General features: G+C 34.3%; 1 protein-coding gene and 2 long non-coding RNA genes across 4 annotated transcripts in view; 1 reads left to right on the top strand and 2 right to left on the bottom strand.

Moving 5' to 3' along the window:
* Positions 1 to 26,226, bottom strand: part of ATPCL (ATP-citrate synthase) — a 62,243-nt gene that overhangs the window by 20,164 nt on the left and 15,853 nt on the right. For both annotated transcript variants that reach the window (XM_089712775.1, XM_089712774.1), the window contains exons 2-5: positions 2,908 to 3,039; positions 2,106 to 2,211; positions 1,547 to 1,732; positions 852 to 965 (exon numbers count right to left, since the gene is read on the bottom strand). In XM_089712775.1, coding sequence (XP_089568901.1) covers positions 852 to 965; positions 1,547 to 1,732; positions 2,106 to 2,211; positions 2,908 to 2,957 — 456 coding nt within the window. In that variant the 5' untranslated portion in view covers positions 2,958 to 3,039. The remainder of the gene's footprint in view (positions 1 to 851; positions 966 to 1,546; positions 1,733 to 2,105; positions 2,212 to 2,907; positions 3,040 to 26,226) is intronic.
* LOC149475905 (uncharacterized) overlaps positions 1 to 26,226 on the bottom strand; it is a 65,624-nt gene that overhangs the window by 32,125 nt on the left and 7,273 nt on the right. The window lies entirely within an intron of this gene.
* LOC149475906 (uncharacterized) lies at positions 20,569 to 21,705 on the top strand. The gene is made up of 3 exons (XR_016318005.1): positions 20,569 to 20,792; positions 20,920 to 20,981; positions 21,056 to 21,705. It is a non-coding gene; the product is annotated as an uncharacterized LOC149475906 (long non-coding RNA).

Here is a 26,226-nt window from a genome sequence, read left to right as displayed (position 1 = left end):
AAACTCCATAGTTGCTCTTTTGAAATCATGTTAGTATTACAATTTAATTTTACAAAATTTGCAACTGCATAATATGCGTGGAAATTCGCGATGGGCCCTGGAAGGAAAGTACTTGAAATACTGAAGATATCGATTTTTGCTGAAAGGAAACATTCTTTTATTTTTAAAAAGAAATAGAACAGCATTCAAAGATTTTCAAAAAATTCACTTACTTCGACCGGGAATCGAGCTAACTAAAAAAATATTTTTAAAATACACCGCTAGTTCTTTATAAGAATAAATTTATTAATTAAAGAAAAAAAAGTGTTCGTGTACTAGTGTACACACGTAAGAAGTGAAACTTGATTGACCTTATTTTTCAAAAAATAATTTTCTATATGCAACTTTACAGAAATACGTCAAATCACGCGTTGTAGGGATAAGAAAAAGATGGCGCGTAACGGAAAAATGTTACGCGTAACGAAAAAATGTTACACTAAATTTTTTTCCAACCCCGATAAAGAAGTTTCACTTCAAAAAAATATTCTTAAAATACACCGCCTAGTTCTTTATAAGAATAAATTTATTATTAAAGAAAAAAAATTATCTTCTTAATATCTTAATACTATTATAAAGGCGAAAGTTTGTAAGTATGGATGTATGGATGTATGGATGTTTGTTACTCTTTCACGTAAAAACTACTGAACCGATTACAATGAAATTTAGCACACATATATAGGGTAACTTGGATTAACATATAGGATAGGTTTTATCCCGGAAATCCCACGGGAACGGGAACTATGCGGGATTCCTTTGAAAACGCGGGCGAAGCCGCGGGCGGAAATCTACTAAATATATAATTGTATACATACATCAAGTCGTATAGCCAACGCGTCAACATCGCCGACATCCACACCGCCCTGGTGGTGGAACATTATCGTGTCTGTCCGTCTGCCTGACTGTATGCATAGGTACATTTCTTCGTTCTGAAATACGAGAATATATTGGGCATTAGTTATATGTAATTTGTTTGTTGTTTGTTAAAAAAGAAGTGCAGTAGTTGATAAATGATTTTGGAACGAAGTTCCTTATCGCGCGTTGTGAAAGGGGGCTAGACGGAGAAAATTCTCACGAAAAGTTGCAACGACACTTTTTGCGACAGACAGAGAAACACGTGCACTCTGTCTGTCTCTCTCTCTCATAGAAAACAAATCAGCTATTTCAGTAACTTCGTTCCACCCGGATGTCCCTTGACACCTCTCAAAACTTTTTTTTCTACAGAGACGAGAGATATTTTTTCTTTTTCTATTAAACTTAAAAAAAAACTATCATTTCTCCATTTACTTTTCTGGTTTTGAGATATTTGATATACTACAAAATACATTTTATTTGATATTGTGTGTGAATGATATATTTATCTAGCTTCGGAAGATGCCGACCCGCTGCTCCTTGCCCGAGTGCTCGCTGATCCATTTCCCCACTTCACTCTACCACACTCCCGCTTTACCACTCTACCCCACTACCACTCTCCCGCTCTACTCTGCCCCCACTCTACAACTCTACTCACCGCTTCGTGCCTCACAAACGGCTCGACCACAAACCGCCTCAGCTTGCCCACCGCGGCACCGACCCGCTGCTCCTTGCCCGAGTGCTCGCTGATCCATTTCCTCACTTCTGCGGCGTTCTTGTTAACGCCCACGAGGCCGAGTTTGCCTCGCCGTTTGATCAGCTGGTCCGGTTTTACGACCAGTTGCTGGAAAACACGTATAAATAATCTATAATACATCAAATCACTACATAGTATAAAACAAAGTCGCTTTCTCAGTCCCTATCCAACTTAAATCTTTAAAACTACGCAACAGATTGTGATGGGATTTTTTTTAATTGATAGAGTAAATCGAGCGGAAGGTTTTCTTATTCTTCTTTATAAGCTTTAAGTGTATTAATTTTATAGAATTCATTTGTAATTTAAATTTCGATATTTATTCCCTCAAAACTATCACATTCATATAAAAGCACTGCAGCATAACAGCTAGTAGTTGTAAGTGCGTACTTCAAAAATATGTTTTTTTTCTTTAACTTATCAATTTTTTACTACAAAAACAGTAGGTTAAAAAAATAATTACCTCCTTAGTCAACCACGGGTTCCTGCCCAGTTCGTCTTCCCATATCGTCCCCTGCTCGAAGACAGCATACCTGCACGGCACCAAAGCAGTGCCGGGAGCTATGTGCCTGAAAGATAATAAATATTATAATTAATATAGTTAAAAAATAACTAAATATTTTTTAACAAAAACAAAAAACTGCCTTTAAATTTAAATGGGACGAACTCGAACTTCCTCGTTTTTTTAAGTCGTTAAAATCACGCTTTTAAAATAAACTCATGAAATAATTTGACTGACCGGTCGGCTTGGTTGGTAGTGGCCCTGCCTTCCAAACCAGAGGTCGTGGGTTCGATTCCCACCCGGGGCAAATATTTGTGTGATGAACATAGATGTTTGCTCTGTGTCTGGGTGTTAATTATCTATATAAGTATTTATTTAAAAATTATATATGTATGTTTATCAGCCATCTGGTTTCCATAACACAAGCGAAAGCTTAGTATGGGATCAGATTGTGCCGTGTGTGAAAATTGTCCTGAAATATTTATTTACATTTATTTATTTTAATTATATTGTCACCGATCCTTGATAAGTGTGCAAAGTTTGAATTAAATCTGTCCGTTTAAAGTGTATCAAAATATAATAAGTCTAAAGGAGTCGGTTACATACAAACATACAGGTGAAGCGTGTTAATTATTAATCATTTACTGTCCCGGCAAACGTTGTTCTGCCGTAAGTACTATTGTCACTTAGGGGTATGAAAATTTCATAAGAATCAGTCCAGCCGTTTCGGAGGATTAACTAACATTGTGTCAACAATACCAACCTGTTTATAAGATCCTTGCCGGCCGCCTCGTATATCGCCTTTGAAGACATTACGTCTGTTTGTCTGTCTGTTTATACAAAATGTAGTCGTTCGTTGTGATGCGCTCGCGTCATATGGCCGAGGGTTTATTATCTGTGGAAAAAAAAAACAAAATTATTTACTTCATATTATACATAATTCTATAGTTTATAACCTTACCTACCGCAAGTATTTATTTATCTTTATATGTATATATTAATCTCATGTCAGAATGTTTGTCCTCAATGGACTCCTAAACCACTTTACCAATTATAATAAAATTCGCACACCATGTGCAGTTCGATCCAACTTGAGAGATAGGATAGTTTAAAGTTTAAACATGTAGGTACCACGGGCGAAGCCGGGGCGGACCACTAGTAATTCTATAACCCGCCAGTATTTATGTATATTTTTGAAAAATTAAAAATACTGTATGCAAATCTACGAGTATGAAGTTTACGTAACTATGCTTGGGATGATATGGATGATATATATATGTATTTAAGACCACGGGACATTTTTTTCCAAAAGTCAACTCCTAAAATTTCATAATAGGGATGATTTTTTTGTCCTTTTATCCACGACTAGCTGCTCCGCACGGTTTCACTCCGCTCCTGTTGGTCGTACTGTGATGATATATAGCCTATAACTTTCCTCAATAAATGAGCTATCTAACACCGAAAGAATTTTTTAAATCAGACCAGTAGTTCCCGAGATTAGCGAGTTCAAACAAACAAACATACTCTTCAGCTTTATAATATTAGTATCTATAGATGAAAGATACAATCTGTGGTAAGTAATTCAATTCCCATGTATTTTTAAATACATATGCAATGTCTATAAGACGTTTAGATACTTTTTTGTCCCAATTAGCTACCTCGTTTATAAATTCTCAGGCAAATCTTAATAACACTTTTTCAGTTTCTTTAATTATACATAATGTTATAAAATTGTATTGTATTCATATTAGATAGTTATACATAATAGACTTCCTTGTTACTATTAATATAAATAATAGATAATTAATATAGTTATTGTGTATCATTTTAGTGCAAAAATGTTAACTCCCAAACTGCTATATATCTACATATTTAACAAACATACATATACTAATATTATAAAGCTGAAGAGTTTGTTTGTTTGTTTGAACGCGCTAATCTCGGGAACTACTGGTCCGATTTGAAAAATTCTTTCGGTGTTAGATAGCCCATTTATCGAGGAAGGTTATAGGCTATATTTCATCACGCTACGACCAACAGGGGTGGAGCCACGGGGGTGAAACCGCGCGGAGCAGCTAGTAACTTATATGATAATAAAGATAAAATAATGTTCTCATTAATTGTCAGCTTTGTTTTGTTTATCTGTCAACTATTTTTTAATTTATACAAAATCATTTATTGGAACGAAGTTTTGGAACGAAGTACCTTATCGCGCGTTGCGAAACGGGGCTAGACGGAAAAAATTAAGACGAAAAGTTGTATCGATACTTTGCTATAGTTGTGCGGCGTGCGCTTGTTTCTCTGTCTGTCTCGCTCTCTCATAGAGAAAGGACATTCGTTCCATCTTGGTGTCCCTTGACACTTGTCAAGTTTTTTTATAGTTATTAGGTAAGTAAAAAATCTGCTCAAGCGCGTACAAAGTCAGGATGCGGTAATAGTATAGTATCATACTAATCCATACTTAATATTATAAATGCGAAAGTAACTCTGTCTGTCTGTTACTCAATCACGCCTAAACTACTGAACCAATTTTCAAGAAATTTGGTATGGAGATATTTTGATACCCGAGAAAGGACATATAGGCTACTTTTTATCCCGGGAAAATTACACAATCCCGAAAATCCCACGGGAACGGGAACTATGCGGGTTTTTCTTTGACTGCGCGGGCGAAGCCGCGGACGGAAACCTAGTTACCTATAAATTATTAAAACCTGTATAATTTAATACAGGTTTAAAAAAACAACTCATGATTGTGTATAAGTATGCTATTATAACCGACAATAATTAAAAGATAAAAATTATAATAAAACACGTAAAAAACAAGTTACATAATTTTCAATACAAAAGCGTGTTCGAGTAAAAAAGAGCCTTCATTCGAGAATAATTTTTTTTTTATTGGCGACCAAAGTTCAAAAGAAAAATAAGACAATAAACAATAATTATTATCATGTATCGAAGTGCAATTTCTTAATGTAATTCTTTCCTAGATGTGCCCGGTTTTACCCGTATTACTCCGTTCCTAACTTCCTATTGGTTTAAGAGTGATGATATACTATAGCCCTTAATTAGCCTACCTCGATAAATGGACTATCTAACAGTGAAATAATTTCTCATGGTTCCTGAAATTAGCGCCATCCAGCAAAAAAACGTGTCAGAAGTGAAACTTCTTTGGCAAGATTCAAAGATACCAAAATCGTCGCCTTACTCCATGACGTGACGGGATCTCCATGACGCAACCTTGAATTTTTACTCTCAAGCCGCCTAAGAAAGTTTCACTTCAAAAAATGAAATAAGTTTTTAATTACCTACATAGAATTACAGTTTTTCAAACGGCGCGGCGCGGGCGGCGTTTAATAATAGAACCTTAAATTACCTTCTAATTTTATTTGATTTCGGATAGTATTTTTATCTTATCTGTATAACATTTTCGCGGTATGTACTCGTAGTATGACTCATATTTGATAAAACATGAGCGCATCCACAACACCTGTCTTGTGCGATTTGCGATTACCTATGAGTCTTCCAATTAGCCGTGAAAATTTCTTTTGCCGCGAAAAAAAAAATACTTTTTGCTGACATGGCAAATAAGAAGTTACGAATGTTTTTTTGAAAATATCTGCTTGCGTTTCTTTCCATAAACAGAAATTCTCGTTGAAAACAACCATAAATTATGTCAACTAATTAATTATAAGTGGCTTATTATTACATTTTTTTTTATTTAACAATGGCTATAGTCTTTGGCTGACAGCAAATTTAAAAAAATAAAAAAAGAACAACATATTTAAATATGGAATGTCAAAATTCGAGCGCGCTCCGTCGCGCAGCGGCCGCTCAGTCGCCGCTGATTGGCCGTCAGCGATGGTGTGGCATCGGATGATGCCCGTCGCGTCATTAGCTCATAGCGTGGTAAAAAATCGCACACTTCTTGAGGTTACGCTCACCGGTCATTATACCATAAAAAAGAGTACTGAGTGAGGGCTTTTAGAAAGTTATAGTACCTACACTGTAGTCGTAGGGTATTAAATTATGTATGAACATTCAAAAATTAAGTACCTAGCCTATAACTTGAAAAACTATTTCGTTAATAATTTTTTTTAATATTTATTGACATTTAGTTGGAGAGCATTTTGCAAATCTGCCTGCTCTTAAAATTATTGTTTTATATCATAATTAGATGCAAATTGCTACTTCCACAGCGAATTAATTCTAACATAGGTACTACATTAATTATTATGACATAATATCAAAGTTCAACTGGTTGACATCTTTAAAAAATATACAGAGAATAGCTACTTCTGTAGATCATTTCTTTACAGGGATTTTTTAATAGAATATAATTACTAACAAATGTTATTATCTTTGGAAATAAGTTGTAATAACCGAATTCGAAAAAAATAATTTTCCAAATAATTTTCCACATACGGTATTTACTTATAGGTATGTGCTCTTAAATTTTTTTTGCTGATTAGCAATTTCTTAAGTAAAACATTCAAAAAAGATTATTTTGATTTTTTTCTAATTACAGTAAAATACTAGGTCACGATATAAGAACAAAAAAAACTTTATTCAATACTATAGAGTTTATCTAATCACTGCGAGCACTGTTATTTACTCTGTAGTCACGGTAACTATGGAAACGCACTAAGGTCATTCCTCAGATATATTTTCATTCTATTTATATTTTATCAGATAAAACTTTAAATTATTATCGGTCGGTTTCTAAAATGAGTATATTTACATTAAAAATCAGTATGGTTTGGTTGTTATATGTTGTTATTTTCTTGTGACATAGCTTTCTCAAACCTTAATAAAGTCATGAGAATTGATTCAGTACTTTCCTTTTTCTTTATATGTATTAATTAAAACATTCTATTCTTTTAAACCGTAAAATAACCCAAAAGCGGGAAAATTTGGCGGTATATTTAAAAATCGAAGCTTCATCAAAAGTCAAAATTATCGAGTATTATTTTTCTAATGTATTTATTTGGCGGGAAACGTTAACAAAATGGCGCGAATAGATGATGTTTTATAAAAAGATTATTTATTCCGTTCTTTAGCGTAGTCAATTAGTATAGAGGCCTTACGCAGAAGTTTTTTGTCATTTGTTTAATCACGAAACTGGTTTTACTTAAAAAGTACACATTTGTTTTGAGCAAAGATGGTTATTTTTTTATTAATAAACAGTTTTAGAGGCATAGGTTTAATTTTGAGAGTAATTATTTAAAACGCACGTATAATCTTACGAACACAAAAAAAAATAACAATTTTTTTTAAACAAACACTTGAATTAATGCCGATTATCATACAAATAAACTTATAATTAAATATATTTGACCTATGGGCTATGACGCGCATATGTTACGGGTCAAGTGATAATTTGGGGTATTTTTCATAATGTCCTAGTTTAGTACTGTGAAAAATAACAAGCTATTTACGTTAAAATAAATAAATCAGGGCGGGATTCATTAAGCCCCATATTCCTGATAAATATTTGTTTATCAACAACTAACTTTCTCCCGCGGCTTTGCCTGCTTTATCTAAAGCCTTCCTCGAGTATCACTCTATCTATCACATATTTAATAAAATAGTTTGTAATTTGTATCATTATTACACGTGATATTCAAGTATTAGAATATTTGAATACGACGTAGATTGTAACAATTTTTTTTTTACATTTACATTCAAGGAAATAAGAACACGATTTTCAACGTTTACTTAAAAATCCATTTTTTATCTGAATACTTGTTCAAAAAAAATAAGATGCCGTTTTTCAAGTTTTCTCAAAAAAAGTCCGGTTTACTTCCCAGTTAAATATTCAAAATTGTATGTTTCACGTAAACAACCGTAAAAAAATTGATAACCGCCCTTCGCTTGCAATAACAATCCGCTAACAATATTATTATTATTATGTTTATCTTTCTGTTTAAAGATCTCGGCTCCAATTGTCGCCGGGGTTAATGGTGTTCACGGGCCTAGGCCAAGTGAGCATCATTTTCGTCTACTATATGTGTTGTGTGTATCGGTGTACTGAATTGGTCCGTTTGTAGAAATTTTCTCGTTATCCTGCAAGTGTTTAATATGACGGCTTTTTGTAGTAAAATGAATAAAGATTTTGGAAGATCTAGTGATTTCACGGCTTGATGAAGTTGAGTTGGTACTATTCCAGTCGTAGATAGGACTATGGTTAATTATTATGTTAATAGAGCAGTAGTGGCTCTGTGGTGAGGACCTCGGACTTCAATCCAAGTCGGGATTCGAGATCGGACGAGCGTACAATAAGCAATTGATTATACAAATTATATGCACTTTATCCACATCACCACTGCTCCAAACGGTAAAGAAAGAGCTGTAAAACATCGCGAAGAAACCGACATGTCGAAGAATCAAAACTTCGACGACATGTGACATCCGCCAACCTGCACTTGGCCAGCGTACGGCCTGTACGGCCTGTACCCTCATAGGAGGCCCGTGTCCCAGCTGCAGCAGTGGGAACGTACATGAGTTGATGATGACGATGATGACCCATTCCCATATTATTTACTAACCATAAAAAAACGAAGCCCCATGTCCCCAAGTGGGTTAAGGGGCCGATGCATTCTGCATACATCTGTTTCACTGATCGATTTTTCTTTAGGGACAACTAGGTGATCAGCCTTCTGTGTCCTGCCAGACCGAGACATTATTATTCGTCTCCACCGGGAATCTAACCCAGGACACCTCGGTTCTACGCTCTCGCGTCCACCACTGTACCAAGGAGGCGGTCATTTACTAACTAAAACGCAAACAACTCCGAAACAAACAAAATACCATTAAATTCACTATCGCAACATCGTGATTTGAACAATATTTTATGAATGACTGATAATACATTTGCCATATCTATAGCATATAATCCAAAGTCTACTACTAAATTACTAATACCTATACAAGTAATCTTTAAATATACTACATATGTGCATTTATTGAATTTACCTGAACGCTCATTAATTTGTTTAGGAAAAACTAATAATTGCCTTTAAAGAGACTAAACCAAATTTTAAATGGAACCGAAGGCAGGAACCAGCTTTCAAATACAAAAAGAATTATCAAAATCGGTTCACCCATTCAAAAGTTCTAAGGTAACACAAAAAATAATAATTGGACCTTCTCCTTTTTATTAAGTCCGTTAAAAATAACTGATAAACATTGGAACATCTTCCATTAAAAAAGCCTACCCATGCGGAGCAGGGGCGAAAATCTATTTTCTATATACCCTATTTATTTATTTATAACGCTAGATTATACAAACACGAATGAACAAATCAAAAAAAGAACAATAAAAGGCATCATTTGTACAAGAGGCGGCCTTATTGCTGAACAGCAATCTCTACCAGGCAACCTGTTAGGAAAGGAAATGTATGAAGGCCTTGGGATAGCGCAAAATAAATGATCATAATTACAATTACATATAACAATATCTTAAAATCTATTCTTCTACTTGTTTACATATTTCTAGTGAAAAAATACATAACCTAAATCTGTCAACCAGTTAACCTCGCGACTGACCTTAGTTAATATAAAAATAATTGAATAACAATTTATTATTATTAAATAGCGTGGCCACTACCATTTATTCCAAGACAATTAATCGGACCATGCTTCTGAATACATAATATTAGAATTATAGGACATTGGACGAAATTCAAGTGTTCCACTAACGCCTCTTTTGACTGACCGGTTGGCTTTTACCGCGTTGACCCTGCCTTCCAAGCCAGAGGTTGTGGGTTCGATTTCCACCTATGGTAAATATTTGTGTGATGAACATAGATGTTTGCTTTGTGCCGGGGTGTTAATCCATACTAATATTATAAATGCGAAAGTAACTCTGTCTGTCTGTCTGTTACTCAATCACGCCTTAACTACTGAACCCATTTGCATGAAATTTGGTATAGAGATATTTTGATACCCGAGAAAGGACATAGGCCACTTTTTATTGCGAAATATGTACCACGGGCGAAGCCGGGGCGGACCGCTAGTTATCTATATAACTATTTATTTAAAATTATACTTGTATGATTATCAGCCATCTGGTCCATAACACAAGTATCGCGATGGAACACATGAGGGAGGGAACTATGTGGGGTTTTTCTATGAAAAACGCGTTCGAAACCGCGGGCGGAAATTTAGTAACATACAAGAAAGTTATTTTTTTATATATATTAATAACCAAGTCCCAATACACTTTATTTCTTAAGAGCGATTGTTCCGACAGCTTGACCTCAAAAGGACCTTGCCTTTCACTTGTCCGATTAAGCACAGTGTCCTATGTGTATGTAATACATATCCTGTTTTATTAACCGACTGTAGAATGAAGGATTAGCATTTCTACTATACTACCTTTTATAAAGGTGAATAATTTGTTTGATTGGTTGAAAGCACTAATATCAAACTACGGGTCAGTTTAAAAATTATTTCGCTATTAGATAGTCCATTTATCGAGTCTGTAGGCTATATATCATCACGTTAAGACAAAATATAGGAGCGATGCAATGCGAGTACAACCGCGGGGTATAAACTAGCTGGAACTCGTGCTGACACTCACGTAGTAACCGAATAAAAAGTCCAAATGCATATCTAAATTATAATCTATCTCTGTACCAAATTTCATACAAATTTGATCAGCTTTTTTGTGTTAAAGATCAAGTAAGCAATCGTGCTCCGCTCCTCTTGTTTGTCGCCTAAAATACCAGCCTTCTTTGATAAATGGCCTATCCAACATAATAATAAGAGACTACCGAAAATTTATCTTAACCTCAGTTCTGCAACCGTTTAATTACTCCAGTTATTATACACGTAATCTCCTCAATACGAAACAGTAGTTCCCGCGATTAGCCATTTACCAGCGAAACAAACTTCATCTAAATATTAGTAAAAATGGCAGTAAAAGAATTCATCGCACGCGAGAAACCCGTCCCGACCAGTCTGGTGAAAGTGTTCATATTTGTTTTATGTGCTTTTGGTCGGTTTACCTCAGCCTATACTTTATGGGTCGCTACGACATTATTAATCTGACTTGAAGTAAACGATATCACTATATATGTATAATATGATTATTTTTTTAATAAACAGCCTTCATATTATCAGTCACCACAGCGGACCACATGGCAGGGCCAAGCTTCCTTTTAACGGTTCACTCAGTGGAGAGAACTGAGGTAACAAACCAAATAAAAAAACATACAGTCGAAGTAAACTTCTTGAGCCGGCTGAAAAGTCCTGTGACGCGTCTGTTTGTCCGTCCGCGATAAAATCAAAAACTATTGCACCTATTTTTATTTTGTTTTCACCGATATAGTGCATGGTTCCCGAGGACATCTATTCTAAATAATTCTTATTCTAATCCAAATGGACACAATATCAACAAACTACAAATCATTAAAATCCGTTCTGCCGTTCTTTTTTGTTCGTATTTCGTTAAATTTTCGCCAGCGGCCGCCATCTTCCCACATATACACAACGCTTGCAGCGCATCTACCAATAATTATTTATGTAACTACTTTACGATATGATCAATTAATTTTGATCATTTCATGAAAAAACCGCACGTTTAGTTGCCCATATCGAGAAACGATTTCTTATCATTGATCTGCTCAAATCAAATCTTGATGTGGCCAATAGACATTCAACCATTTCATGAAATGCGACCATTTCGTGAAATGATCAATCATTTCATGAAATGGGCATATCTACGATATGGCCACGACATCCATACTAATATCACAGTATTACCATCCTACAGTATGGCGACGAATGAACTTGTGCAGAGAAACGGAGGGGAACTGGCGGGGGGTCGGGCGACGCGGGCCGCTTAATGCAATCACGCTGAGTTTGCATTAACTATCGCGAAAGGACGACGCAGTCGTATTTTTTGTGTAATAATTTTATTATACATAGGTATTTACATATTCTATTATGACGCGCAAAAACTGTTCCGTTTACGGATGAAAATCTACATTGAAATCCCAGAAGGAAACAATATTTCAGAAAGATTGTATTAATTGTATCCGTTGAATTAAAATCAAAGCTATGTATATGTTGTCCTCATTATTTTCTAATCAGATTGTACATCCCAATGCGAATGCATTACTTAGTTAAATGGTATAATATACAATTAAGAACATCCAAAAATAAATTGTCCACGTAAATAATATTTAGCAGTGCAATATCTGTAATTATATATTTATGAACAAATAATTACATCAGATTTAATAATCGCAATTATTTTGAATGTACATAATATGAATAAATGATTTCATCATAATATTAATAATCAAAATTGTTTTATTTCCCATTTGTTGCAACCCTAGCGTATTTTCGTGTGGCAGCGTAAGTACCTACGCTGGCGGCGGCATCGCGCGACATCAAAGGCGATTCCTTACTGTAGGAAATAATATTGTAATACTGTGCTAATATTATAAATGCGAAAGTAACTCTGTCTGTCTGTCACAATCAATCCTAAACTACTAAATACGATGCGCATGGTTGTTGTCGCTGGCTCGACCATTGTTTAACATCTGAGTCAGCTTGGCTATCTATTTCAAATGTGGAGGTGCGTAGTGACGTTTTTTGGTCTGATCATTTTCCATTAGTCATTAATTGCAATATATATGGTTTAAGGATAAAAATAAATAGTCACGATGTAGCTTCACAAAAATGCAATACAGTACATTGGAATGAGGATATAAATGTAGATGAGTATTCTGAATTATGTAACTCAGAGCTTAAAAATATTGATTTTCCTTGCCAATTGAGAATTTGTTGTGATAATATGTGTTATGATAGGGAGCATAGATATTTTATTGATGAGTTGTATTATAAAATAATAAATATTTTACAAGATGCTGCAATATTGAGTAAACCGACTAGATTGTATCGTAAGCGTAGACATATTGTAGGATGGAATAGATATGTCAAGGACTCTCATAGGGAGGCGCGCAGTAAATTTTTGCTTTGGAAAGCGTGTGGCATGCCTTTATATGGAAATATTTATAAAGATATGAGAAAAAGCCGAAGTAAGTTTAAAAATAAGTTAAAATATTATCAGAATAATAGCGAACAGGTTAAAATGGACATTATAGCAGATTTACATAAAAATAAAAATTTTAAGAAGTTTTGGAAAGCCACTAACAAATTGAATTGTAGGGCGGGCCTCCCTATGAGTGTCGATGGAGAGACGGAGCCAAAAGGTATAGCAAATATATTTAAAGATTATTTCCATGTACATTCAAATACACCGTCGTCCCAGCGGATGTCTCATGCTTGCTTACCTATAAAAGAAAGTGCATTATCTTTTAATGCCAATGATGTTAAGTTCGCTGTAAAAAATCTAGCGAAAGGGAAAGCAGCAGGGCACGATGGTTTATGCGTAGAACACCTTTTAAACGCGGGACAACATATTTACAGAGTCTTAGCAATGTTGTATACTTTTTGTATCCGTCATTCCTATCTGCCTGCAGACATGATGGAGAGCGTCGTCGTTCCAGTAGTTAAAAACAAATCGGGCGATATCGGAGATAAAGGTAATTACCGACCAATCTCACTAGCCGCGATTCTTGGCAAAGTTTTTGACTGCTTGCTCGATCGACGCCTCCAAAAATATGTAAACTTTAACGATGCACAGTTTGGGTTTAGGCACGGCCTCTCCACAGAGCATGCTATATTAGCATTAAAACAGACTGTGAAATATTACACAGACAGGAAGACACCTGTTTACGCAGCTTTTCTTGATCTGTCTAAGGCTTACGATCGTGTTTCTTACGAAAAGCTATGGGAAAAACTAAGATATCTTGAAGTTCCTTTTGAGATTGTTAGAGTGTTGCAATATTGGTATAACAACCAGTTTAACTCAGTCAGATGGGCGGGGGAGTATTCTGATAGATATGTATTGGAGTGTGGCCTTAGACAGGGCGGCCTGACGTCTACGACACTTTTTAACATATATGTGAACGAGCTGATTGATGAACTCAGCAAGACTGGTATCGGGTGTTCTATAGATGGGCTAACCATAAATAATCTTAGTTACGCGGATGATATGGTCTTGCTGAGTCCATCGATTGGTGCTCTCAGGCAGCTCATTAAAATTTGTGAGTCATATGCAGCTTCGCATGGTCTAGTATATAATGTAAAAAAATGCGAACTTCTTGTGTTTAAAAGTAAGGGAGTCCCTGTACATGACATACCACCTGTGTATATTAATGGCAGTCCTCTTAAACAAGTAGTTGAGTTTAAATATCTAGGGCATATTGTGACAGAAGATATGAATGATATACAAGATATTGAGAGGGAGCGTAGGGCATTGGCAGTCCGCTGCAATATGCTAGCACGGAAATTTGCTCGTTGTTCTCCACAGGTTAAAGTAACTTTATTTAAAGCGTACTGTCAAACATTTTATACTTGCAGCCTATGGCTATCTTTTACGCAGCGGGCTTACAATATCCTACGTGTACAATACAATAATGGCTTTAGGGTACTATTGGGGCTTCCGCGCTTCTGTAGCGCGTCTCAGATGTTTGCAAATTGCCAGACCGACGATTTTTACGCGATAATGAGGAAAAGGGCAGCATCTATGATGAGGAGAATGCGTGAGAGTTCCAATGGTATTCTGAAGACATTAATTGAGAAAGTAGACGGTCCATTCCATAAGCGGTGGACAAATTTACATTGTATGCAATATAATAATTATGATAATGGATAATTTTTAATGGTTTTAATCTTGTTTTTTTAATTGTATGATTTTGATTTGTATGTAATTTAATTATAATTTATGTATTACTAACATAGTTCCTAAGTTTAATGTATACTAACACAATTATGGATAATTATCTGAAAATAAATATATATTATTATTATTATTATTAAACTACTGAACCAATTTGCATGAAATTTGGTATGGAGATATTTTGATACCCGAGAGGACATAGGCTACCTTTTATTGCGAAATATGTACCACGGGCGAAGCCGGACCACTAGTATAATATACTTCGAAAATCATAACCAATCTTGCTCCCTCATCATTGTATATGTACCTATATATTTTGATAGATACAATAATGAATACAAAATTACATAAATTCATATCTCACTAATTACATAAATACATCGCAAATCAGTACAATGATAATAAATTATCATTACAATAACAATACAGTTATTTAGGACACATTTTTTTAAATAAGTGGAGGTAGTAACAACCGATTAGAATAAAAATAACGTGTTTTTGTATCTTTATCTATTAAGATTTTAGATTATTTCAGGAGGATGTATGTACTCACGTTAAGATTAATTTCATTAAGGGCCGATTTTTCAATGCTTGGATAAAACTTATTCGTCGAATAATGTATAAAACTACCATTTTAAAAACGTATTCTAATTGCCCGTATTTGACAGTTTACGTGACATTTTAATATTATCGTGTAATACTTTATTGGACGGATAAGTTTTATCCAAGCATTGAAAAATCGGCCCTAAAATTTGCGACAATCTGGCCAATGTTATATCATAACTTTACTTATAACTAGCTTTTCGCCGGCGGCTTCACCCGCGTTTTTAATGAAAACCCCGCATAGTTCCCGTTCCTGTGGGATTTCCAGAATAAAACTTATCCTTTGTGTTAATCCAAGTTACCCTCTATTTATGTGTGATTAATTTCATTGCAATCGGTTCAGTAGTATTTGCGTGAAAGAGTAACAAACACACACACATCCTCACAAACTTTCGCATTTATAATATTAGTAGGATAGGATTAGTTGGACTAGCTTACCGCCTGCGGCTTTGTCTTAAACTTAACAAATTATAATATGCAAAAATCTCTTCAATATCTCTTACTAGCTGCGTTCCGCGGTTTTACCCGCAGTGCTCTGCTCCTGTTGGTCTTAGCGAGATGATGTATAGCCTATAGCCTTCCTCGATAAATGGGCTAGGTATCTAACACCGAAAGAATTTTTCAAATCGGACCACTAGTTCCCGAGATTAGCGCGTTCAAACAAACAAACTCTTCAGCTTTATAATATTAGTATAGATTTAGTTGATAATTTAAACATGTGAATTACCATCTTAGAACTACAACTGTACCACTGTAGTGTGCAAAGTCTGAAACTATTTACTAAATTACGACCAATTGAGAGTCGAAGATATCATACCTCTAAATATACTTCTCATTGTTAGTCAATTTAGCTCATATCTATCAATATTAATATGTCTGTCTGTCTGTCTGTGACGCTTTCACGGTTAAACCACATCACCGATTTCGATGAAATTTAGAAGTTAAATATGTGTTGAAATAAGAGATGAAAGTTATAACCGTGATTTTGCGGCAAAGCTACTCAAAATATAGAGTATTAGTATAAAAATAAAACATCCCCCTTTTATAGGTTAAGCTAATCAAACACATATGTCTATTATTTTCCTTATTATGCACAGAAAATCTTAAATTTCTTGTACCTATAAATAGGTAGGTACATATTGCATAAATATTAATAACTGAATAAATGTTAATCATCGTTAAAATAAATTATTGTAAAAAATTAAACATATACGCAAAAAAGATTACAATATTTTAAAATTAATCAAAATATACGCAAATAAAAGCTAATTACAATTTAATATTATACTTCATCTTAATAGACCGGGAGATACTGACACAAAATTTCGAGTCATTTGTAACAGGATGGCGGTTCTACAGGGGTCTTAGTACGCAATGACAAAAAGAAAAACGATGGCGTGAACGCTGGTACCGGCGGCTTAGTCGCGTGGGCGTTAGTCGAACTCGTCGGAAAATAGCGAAAGTCAAACGATTTGTAACAGTATGGCACTTATTTTTCCTGTAAGTTTGAGGATCAACAAATATAAATACAAAATTTCAAAGATCTATGTGTTGGAAATCTTCACTTATATAAATTAATAATAAATTAAGTTTTCAAGTATGACAGCACTTTTTCCCCCTACTAGAAGTATGGCAAATATAATAATGGTCACATTTTATCAAATACTCTCCAAAAATCCAAATGCAATACTGGTACAAAAAGTTTGGCGAAATAAAAATTTTTTGCAGATTTTCGGCGGTATGGCGACCATTAGGAATCGTCCGAAAAGTATGGCATGGCGATTTTCGTAAATGGCTGCACGACGATAGTTACCTGTGCAAAAGTTAGCCTGGTACAAATGGTTGAATGATTGTTTTATTTAAATCAACACATTCGCGTCGGTATGGCGGGCTGTAAGTCACACCGGAAAAGTATGGCATGACACTACCGCCTACTACTTTTTTATGGGCTATCGGCAAATTCTAAAATTTTTGTGTTACAAATCGTTTGACTTTCGCTATTTTTCCGACGAGTTCGACAAACGCCTACGCGACTAAGCCACCGGTACCAGCGTTCACACCATCATTTTTCTTTTTGTCATTGCGTACTAAGACCCCTGTAGAACCACCATCCTTGTTACAAATGACTCGAAATTTTGTGTCAGTATCTCCCGGTCTATAAGGGCTTGGTCTAGTAGTGCAAGCAAATGCATCCTGTCATCCTATATGTAAATAATACAAATGTACTAAGGGAAAGTTGCTCCACTTAATTTTTAAAAATTAAATCATTCATATGCATAATTTAATATTCGTAATAAGTACCAAAAATGACAATTTGAAACAATTTTCGTGAAAATTACACCGGGTGATTTTTTTTTTATCAGTACACAAAATTTGCGAATACTTTCTATTGATATCTTCAACTTCATTTTTATATAACTGATCAACTTTTACAAAGAAATTTGGACGAAATATAAAAAAAATAAGCTTTCCATACAAAATGCAGAACTCTATACATTTTTTTCGACCTAAGTTTCTTAGTGAAAGTTGTTCAGTTTAACTAATAAAACGGATAAACAAATTTTGTATATAATAAAAAAAAAATGTAATGTTTGTGTTAAATGAAAACAAAAGATATTTATTTCTGACTAGCTTCCGCCCGCGACTCCGTCCGCGCGGATGTCAGTCTTCGCGTCTTCTACAGATTTATTATATTATGTGTAATATATAGATTTATATTGATAAACCTAATAAATCTTTTGCTAGCATTCTGATGCTTTATCGGTTGCACTGGATTTATCTCTTTTTTTTCAATCGCTTGAATGATATAGGATGGGTCCTTGATGGGCATCGAATGCTGAAGTCTCGAATCAATCAATTCTGACAGTAGGCAATTTATGTAAAATCTTGATAATGGTCCATCATTTTATTTTGCCTAAACGTTACATACTTTTTTTATATATTCTATTTTTAACGAATTATTCACTCCAGTCCAAACAGCAAATAAGCAGACTTCTGTTTCTGCAACGTTTAGTTGTCCCTGAATTTAGAAAAAATAGTCATGATTCTTATCTATGACAAAAGTGTTATTTTTTGCATTGTAATATTTTTTTTCAAATATGAAATTTTTTTTTAACCGCATCTTCCGCATTCATGTCTTTTGCCGGAATTAGACATTTAACTTCTACTAGTCCCATTTTCCCATTTTGATATGGGAGTGTATAAAGTAATTTTTTTAGATATTTCTCGTTATACTTTTAAAAAGTTATTATTGTCATTTTGCTCATTAGGTAAAGTAATTTCGATATCAGTTTTAAGTTTTTTGATACCTGCAATAATAACGTCATAATCGCCTGCACATACTTATCGATTACACCCTGTATACAATCCACCATCCACATTCATAATGTTTTCCTGTCCTCCTCTCCTTTACGCTGTTCACCGATACATTTGAAATGAGTAAATCTGCTACCACTGAAGGATGTTTCATTGTGATCAGCAAATTTTCACCACTGTTGTCGATTATTTGTTTTTCATTTTTAATCAGCAATTGGGAATCATCAGTTTTGTTTTTTGCAGATTGGTGATGTACCCTAACAATACGTCGAAAAGGGAAAGCATCAACGAATTATCGTTTTCGTCCTCTTTTTTTATTCTTCGCGTCTCTGTTAAACTCAAAACTCAAACTCAAACATTTATTTATTCAATTAGACTTCTTCTAGAAGCACTTTTGAAACGTCATTAGGTACATATTTTTAACATTTACCACCGATTCGGAAAGCAGTATCTACGCAGAAGAATCGGCAAGAAACTCCATAGTTGCTCTTTTTACTTGTTACTTGTGTTTGTTTAGTTCTCAACACCCATTGAATTTTCCATGTTATTGCGATCTTCCATTACATCTGAGTTTTGATGATGTGATGATAATCCATTCGTTTTAATATTGGTACTTAGAGTTGGTGGACTAAACTAGAAATGGTGGACTAAATTTGTCAGCGCGTCTGTAAGATCAAAATATAAAACCAACATCCTGTATTTAAGTTACAAAATTAATAATCAAACAACATGCCGCTACGTTTAAAATGACTAGAAGAAAAAAAAAAACACCTCGACATATGTATTTGGAATTTTGGAGTAAACAAATCATTTTCCCCGTATGTCCCAAGTTCAAGTTCTCAATATAATTTAATATATTTCGTATTTCTCAAACGAAAAATAAACATTTTTGGAACTTCAAAAAAATATATATTATAAGAAAATTTATGAGCTTACTTTAGTTTAAAAGAAACATACATCCCTTTACTGAAACCCCGTAAAATAAAGAAATTGTTGCCAATCACCTTTGTAATGTATTTGGTTTCATTAACTTTATGTTCGAAGATAATTTTTTTTCTAGTAAGTACATAGTAACACGCATATTTTTTTCGTTTATTTTCCATATCGAAATCAAATGTTTAAAAATACGAATATTTGCACAAAACTAAGATAAAAATAATCAATTAACAAAAATATTAAATTTAATGAAGTAGAGCAACTTTCACTTCGGTATGAAGGAAAATCGAGCGTAGAGCACACGTCAGAACGCTCCGGCCCAAGGAGCGCGACTAAAGAAATTCGCTAGGATTTTTCCTAATTATTTTAAATATTTTTTTAATATTTAAAGAATTATCAAAATTCAAAAAAAAATTTTTTTAAAGGATTAATACTCATTGGTCTTCAACCAACTCGAATAAATTAAGGTGATGAATTAATTTTTCTAACATTTACGGCCCTTTTCAAACCTTCGTAATTTTTATATTATTAAAGTTGTCGTGATGAAAATTCTTGACAAGAAAGTTCAATAGTAACACAATACGTCTACCGTTTTAGAAACATGATTCCATGATATTTTCTCGATAGAAAAAAAATACAAAGTTATCATTGTTATTTTTTTTTAATCTCTGGCATCTTCAAAATAACAAACGTAAAGTTACGACTTTTTGGATATTAACTATAAAATATACAACCTATACGTCTACCGTGTTAGAATTTTGAAATATACGATGGTTTTGAAATAAACAAGAAATACTTGAAATTAGCGCGCGACCAGCCAATATAGCGAGAGCCGCCCTGTACCTTCCTACCCCGATCGCTGCACGAGTCATTCCCGCTACGGCCGTCACACGGGGAACTTGTGTCGCTCGCGCAATCGTAAAAAAGGGTGACAACACGATAAGACAAAATGAGACAAATGGGGACAATAAAGAAAATAAGAAGAAGAAACATAAAGGTTGGAGGAAAAAGAATGCTTACAATTGGAACAAATTAATGAAGTAAGTTGGTTTTATTTTAAATTTGATGATAATTGTATTATAGACGATGTTTGATATGTACCCCTGTTTTAAGTACATAACGAATGTGTAAGATTTTTTTCATTTATAGCATAGATAATCTTTTCAGAAATCCGGAATCCAGAAGGAAAATAAACCCACTGATTGTTCACAATGTGAACCCACTCCTTCGTAAGTACTTTTATTCAGTCAAAAATGTATGTTATCAACGCTCTACTGGTTTTATCGCATGATTCCATTTTTAGCAAAAAGCAACAAAGTGCAAAGAAATAAAAAATCATGGTGAACTTAGTGGAAGTATGGTGGCCGTAATATGGAACAGGAGCTCATTGGAGTAGTATTATATTTAAAAAAATACGAAAAAATTTCAAGAATTACATTTCTTAGTAGGTGGTAGATAAGTATGTTGTATAAAGAATTTGATGTTGATATTTATTTCATTTATACTTACTACACCTGTGCGGGAAATTGCTTAGTACTAAAACAGGTTTATATTCATATTTACATAGTAATGTGAGTTTTCATTTCGAAAAATTTTGTGTAAGTATATTAAATTGAGTTCCTGGGTGATCTGGAAACATAATTGGGCCCGGAAGATGGCGCTGCAGTCACTCCTCCTAATCACATGAACCGATTTGGATGAATATTTGTGTACACATTTCATTGTTGTAGGATGATTGGTTGATTCGTTTTCACATTAGCTAATATTATGTATTTTTGTTGTAAACTTAATTTAATGTTTATAATACATTATTATTGGTATAAATAAGCCAGTGTTCGTCTCACATTGCTGTACCTGCCTACCTACCCTACCAGGGCCTAACTTTGTTCTGGCTATTTTATTTTGATTATTTGTAATGAATAATTACAATTATAATAGAGTGCAAAAAATAAATACATGCGTCAATATATTTTGTGTGTTTTTTTAAACAATTTTTTTATTTAAAAAAATATCATTCCGACCGCGGCTTTGCCCGCGTGGAATTAGATTATATCGTTAATCCTGCCTTATCCCACAGAAGTGTTCAGTTCAGATAAAAAGTATCCTATGTGTAAATCCAGGCAATTAGCTATATTTTATCAAAATTGGTAATGTAGTCTTGACGTGATTAAGTAACAACTAACAAAAAAATATACAAATTAACATCCAAAGTTTCGCATCAGTTTTAGGTACTGTATTAGTGATATCTTCCACTCTTGACTTTGACTGGGAAGAATTAGGGTTTATAACTTCTTTCAGAAATATTACCTTTCATTTCTGGGCATGACGTAATATCTACGTCAGCATCAAATTCTATCTTAATCCATTCAGTAGTCCGCGTTATTGAGTACCATTTCATTTTTTCAGAGTAACAATATTTTTTGTTATTTTAAATATTATTTATAACCTGTATTATTTTGTAATAAAGTAAACATTACGAAATAATAATAATTATTAATAATGTCTAAGTAGTTGTTAAAAAGAAGATTATTAGTTTATAAGCAAGAAAATAAAACCAATAAATCAACAATTAAATATATGTATAAGAATATTATAACTGTATGACGACTCCATACATGTTTGTCCCGAGTCGGCCAGCGGCAGCGCGGCGAGTTTGCAAGAATGACTTCGCGCACACCCGCGTTCGCGATAGCGAGCTATTAGACTCCGCCCGCCAAGCAGTAGATTTTTTTTGTGTATCGTCTTAATGGAAACAATAACTTTTAGCAGTATTTATCAATAGATTTTGTAAGGCAAAAAATGGGAAATTTAATGAATTTATAACGTTCTAATTAGGAAAATCATAAGTTTTTCGGCAATTGTATTCAGCAGTTTTTAATAATGACTATATAAGGATAATAATGCGCTGATCAGATTGTGTAAATTGTAATCGGTTGCAACGTAGTGAGTGCACAAACTTAGCTCGAAATGTCTTTGGGGGAAAGAGACTTATCTTGAAGGCCTGATTAAGGTAACATAAAGTAACTTTACAAATGTGAAAAAATTCACGCGCATTGCGTATATAACACTAATTGATAAACAAGAAAAAAAAATTCAGTTTATCATTTCATTAGCCGGGAAAAAATTGTCAAATAACTTGTTGAAAACGCAATTTTGCTAGACTGCAGCCTTAAGTTACCTATATTTTTTCTTGTTACTAACACGATATTTTTTAAATCAAATTTACAAGAAACCATAAGCCTAATCAGAGGTATAAATAATGAACGCGAAAATTTAAGAAATAGATACCTACTATAGCTTTCCGCCCGCGGCTTCGCCTGCATTTTCAAAGAAAATCCCGCATTGTTCCCGTTCCCGTGGGATTTCCGGGATAAAACTTATCCTATGCATTAATCTAAGTTACCCTCTATATGTGTGCTAAATTTCATTGTAATCGGTTCAGTAGTATTTGCGTGAAAAAGTAACAAACACACACACATCCTCACAAAGTTTCGCATTAACAATTTAATACTTTACTGAAGTAAATTCAAAAGAAACACAAAACCTGTGTGAACACTTTTAAAACGCACACAATTTCAATAAAAATAACCACATAAATATACACACGTTACTCATTTCACAAAATCCAAAACCACTTCCAGTACATCAAATAAATAATAATAATAGTTTAAAGAACTAAAAACCACGCTTTTTATAGAAAACCTAACTAAAAAATAGAAAGTTTTATCAAATTAGTGTATTGTCATCGGTCCTCAATAAATCTACAAAGTTTGAACGAAATCTGGCCGTTTAAAGTGGGTCAAAATCGCGCCCAAAGAAGTCGGTTACAAACATACAGGTGAAGCTAATATAAAGCGTGTAAAAAAAATACACACAATACAAAACGAATTTTTCAATTTCGAAAAATCACATTATCATCACAGGAACATTCCGATCTCTTCATTAAAATTGCAAAGCAGCGGATAATCAATGAATAATATTCATGATAGTCATATTATTGGTTAACGTCATAATGTAAGTTTTTCTTTTATCATTATCGACGTGTTGCAAAGGGTGTGTTCACAATCGCGGAAGGTATTTAAGCCCGGCCGTACACGGACTGCTCGAGCAGTTAGCGGCTGAGCGACGTACACGGACTGCTCGATCAGTCAGTCCGTGTACGGCAGTGAATGAATGTCTATAGTTCACCGCGTGGTCGCGGCTTCAAGCCGTCGGTCTCAACTGCTTGAAGCGGTCCGTGTACAGCCGCCCTAATGGCAGCTCCACATTAGGATCGGCGCAAACGGGCCATCGACCACAGTCACTGGTGGCCAGCGACAGCCACTTGACATATTTTTTCATATATGTATTTTGTTATTGGCACTTCTGTAGCGAGTGGTCTGTCTATACAGAAAATATATACCTATCCAGTTTGAAAACTGAACCATAATCAATTTGTCTATCGGCCGCTTTCTGAATTGAGTACATATTTGAAGTTAAGAACGTCTGAAATCATACTTAAATATGCTGCTGAAATATTTTATATACGCTTTCTCAAACGTTAATCAAATGAATTATCAATAATTAAGAAGTCGGCTGTATATCGTCTAAAATTAATAACTATAAAATGAAGTATCGTAGCAACATGAATTTAATTTAAAATGAAGCAAGAAACTACTCCATTGTGAAACGGCCCTTATAATTTATTTTTACCTCAAATTTTATTTTTACCTTTAATTAATTCGGTACCACATTGTTAATTCTTAAAAATACCTACTTTATAAAAAAAGTTTATGGTATAAAACTACTGTATCGTTTTTGAATAATTCCCAATTTCCCATCAATACATCAATGGAGCGCGTGATATTTAGATAAATTATAAGGAAATAACGAAAAAATATACGATTACAATACATAAATAATTATTTATGCTAATTTATAAGGACTTGTCCTACGACGTTTCGGAATACACGTTTTTCTAACAATCTAAACTAATATTATAAAGCTGAAGAGTTTGTTTGCTTGAACACGCTTATCTCTGAAACTACGGGACCGAATTGAAAAAATGCTTTCGGTGTTTGATAGCCCATTTATCGAGGAAGGCTATAAGCTACATATCATCTCGCTAAGACCAACAGAAGCGGAGCACTGCTAGTAATTTCTTAGATAAATATTTATATTTATAAGGTCGTAATTAAAAACGTCATCAAAAATTTGCTTGAATAAGGAAAAAATAGGCACATATATTATCATACGTGAAAAAAAAAACATCATAAATTTTAATCTTATTTACTTGTAAGACTAAACAGAGATTATAAAAAAATATAAAAAAACCCTCACTAACTACACAAACATGATTAAAACACGTATGTTTGTATATGTTAATCTATGGAACTATCTGTCCAATTTACGTAAGGTGTATTCGCAAACGCATAAATCCTATACTGCTAATATTATAAATGGGAAAGTTTGTGAGGATGTGTGTGTGTTTGTTTACTCTTTCACGCAAATACTACTGAACCGATTACAATGAAATTTAGCACACACATAGAGGGTAACTTGGATTAACACATAGGATAGGTTTTATCCCGGAAATCCCACAGGAACGGGAACTATGCGGGTTTTCCTTTGAAAACGCGGGCGAAGCCGCGGGCGGAAATCTAGTCATAACATAAAATCGTTAAAACAATCAGTTGATATAGCTAAAAGAAAAACTAAAAAAAGAGCGCGAGCGGTGTGCCGAGCACATGTGTCTGAAATGAAACTTCCTTGGCAAGATTCAAAGACACCAAAATCGTCGACTTACTCCATGAGTCATGACGTGACGGTATTGCCCTGACGCGACCTTGAAAGTTCAAAACTTGCTTTAAACTCATGAAATTATTGTATTTTCACCGATCCTTGATAAGTGTACAAAGTTTGAATTAAATCTGTCCGTTTAAAGTGGGCCTAAATCGAGTAAAGGAGTCGGTTACATACAAACATACAGGTGAAGCTTAGAGAAGCTTGTTACAAAAAAATGTATGCGTGTACTAGTGTAATTGGCAAGAGACCGCTCAGGACCGGGGAAGATGGAGAGTTCTCGTCTCAGAGGCCAAGACCCACTTTGGGGTTTCAGCGCCAGAGGAGTAAGTAAGTAAGTAAGTGTACTAGTGTACACACGTAAGAAGTGAAACTTCTTTATGACCTTATTTTTCAAAAAATAATTGTCTATAATATGCAACTTTACAGAAATACGTCGGATCACGCGTGGTAGGGATAAGAAAAAGATGGTGCGTAACGGAAAAATGTTACACTAAATTTTTTTCCAACCCCGATAAAGAAGTTTCACTTCAATAATATAATATATAAACCTCAAAGGTAACTTACTGATTGACTGACTGAAATAGTGATCTAAGTATCAACGCACAGCCCAAAACCACTGAACGGATCGGGCTGAAATTTGGCATATAGATGTTAACACGTAGTGCATCCTCTAAGAAAGGATTTCGATCA

Source organism: Colias philodice, chromosome 29 (assembly GCF_061535455.1).
Source record: "Colias philodice isolate Cphi_HAF_F1 chromosome 29, ilColPhil1 Martin Lab GWU primary, whole genome shotgun sequence".
Lineage (NCBI taxonomy): Eukaryota > Metazoa > Arthropoda > Insecta > Lepidoptera > Pieridae > Colias > Colias philodice.
The sequence above is the reverse complement of the archived record's forward strand: the minus strand, read 5'-3'. Positions and strand labels throughout refer to the sequence as shown.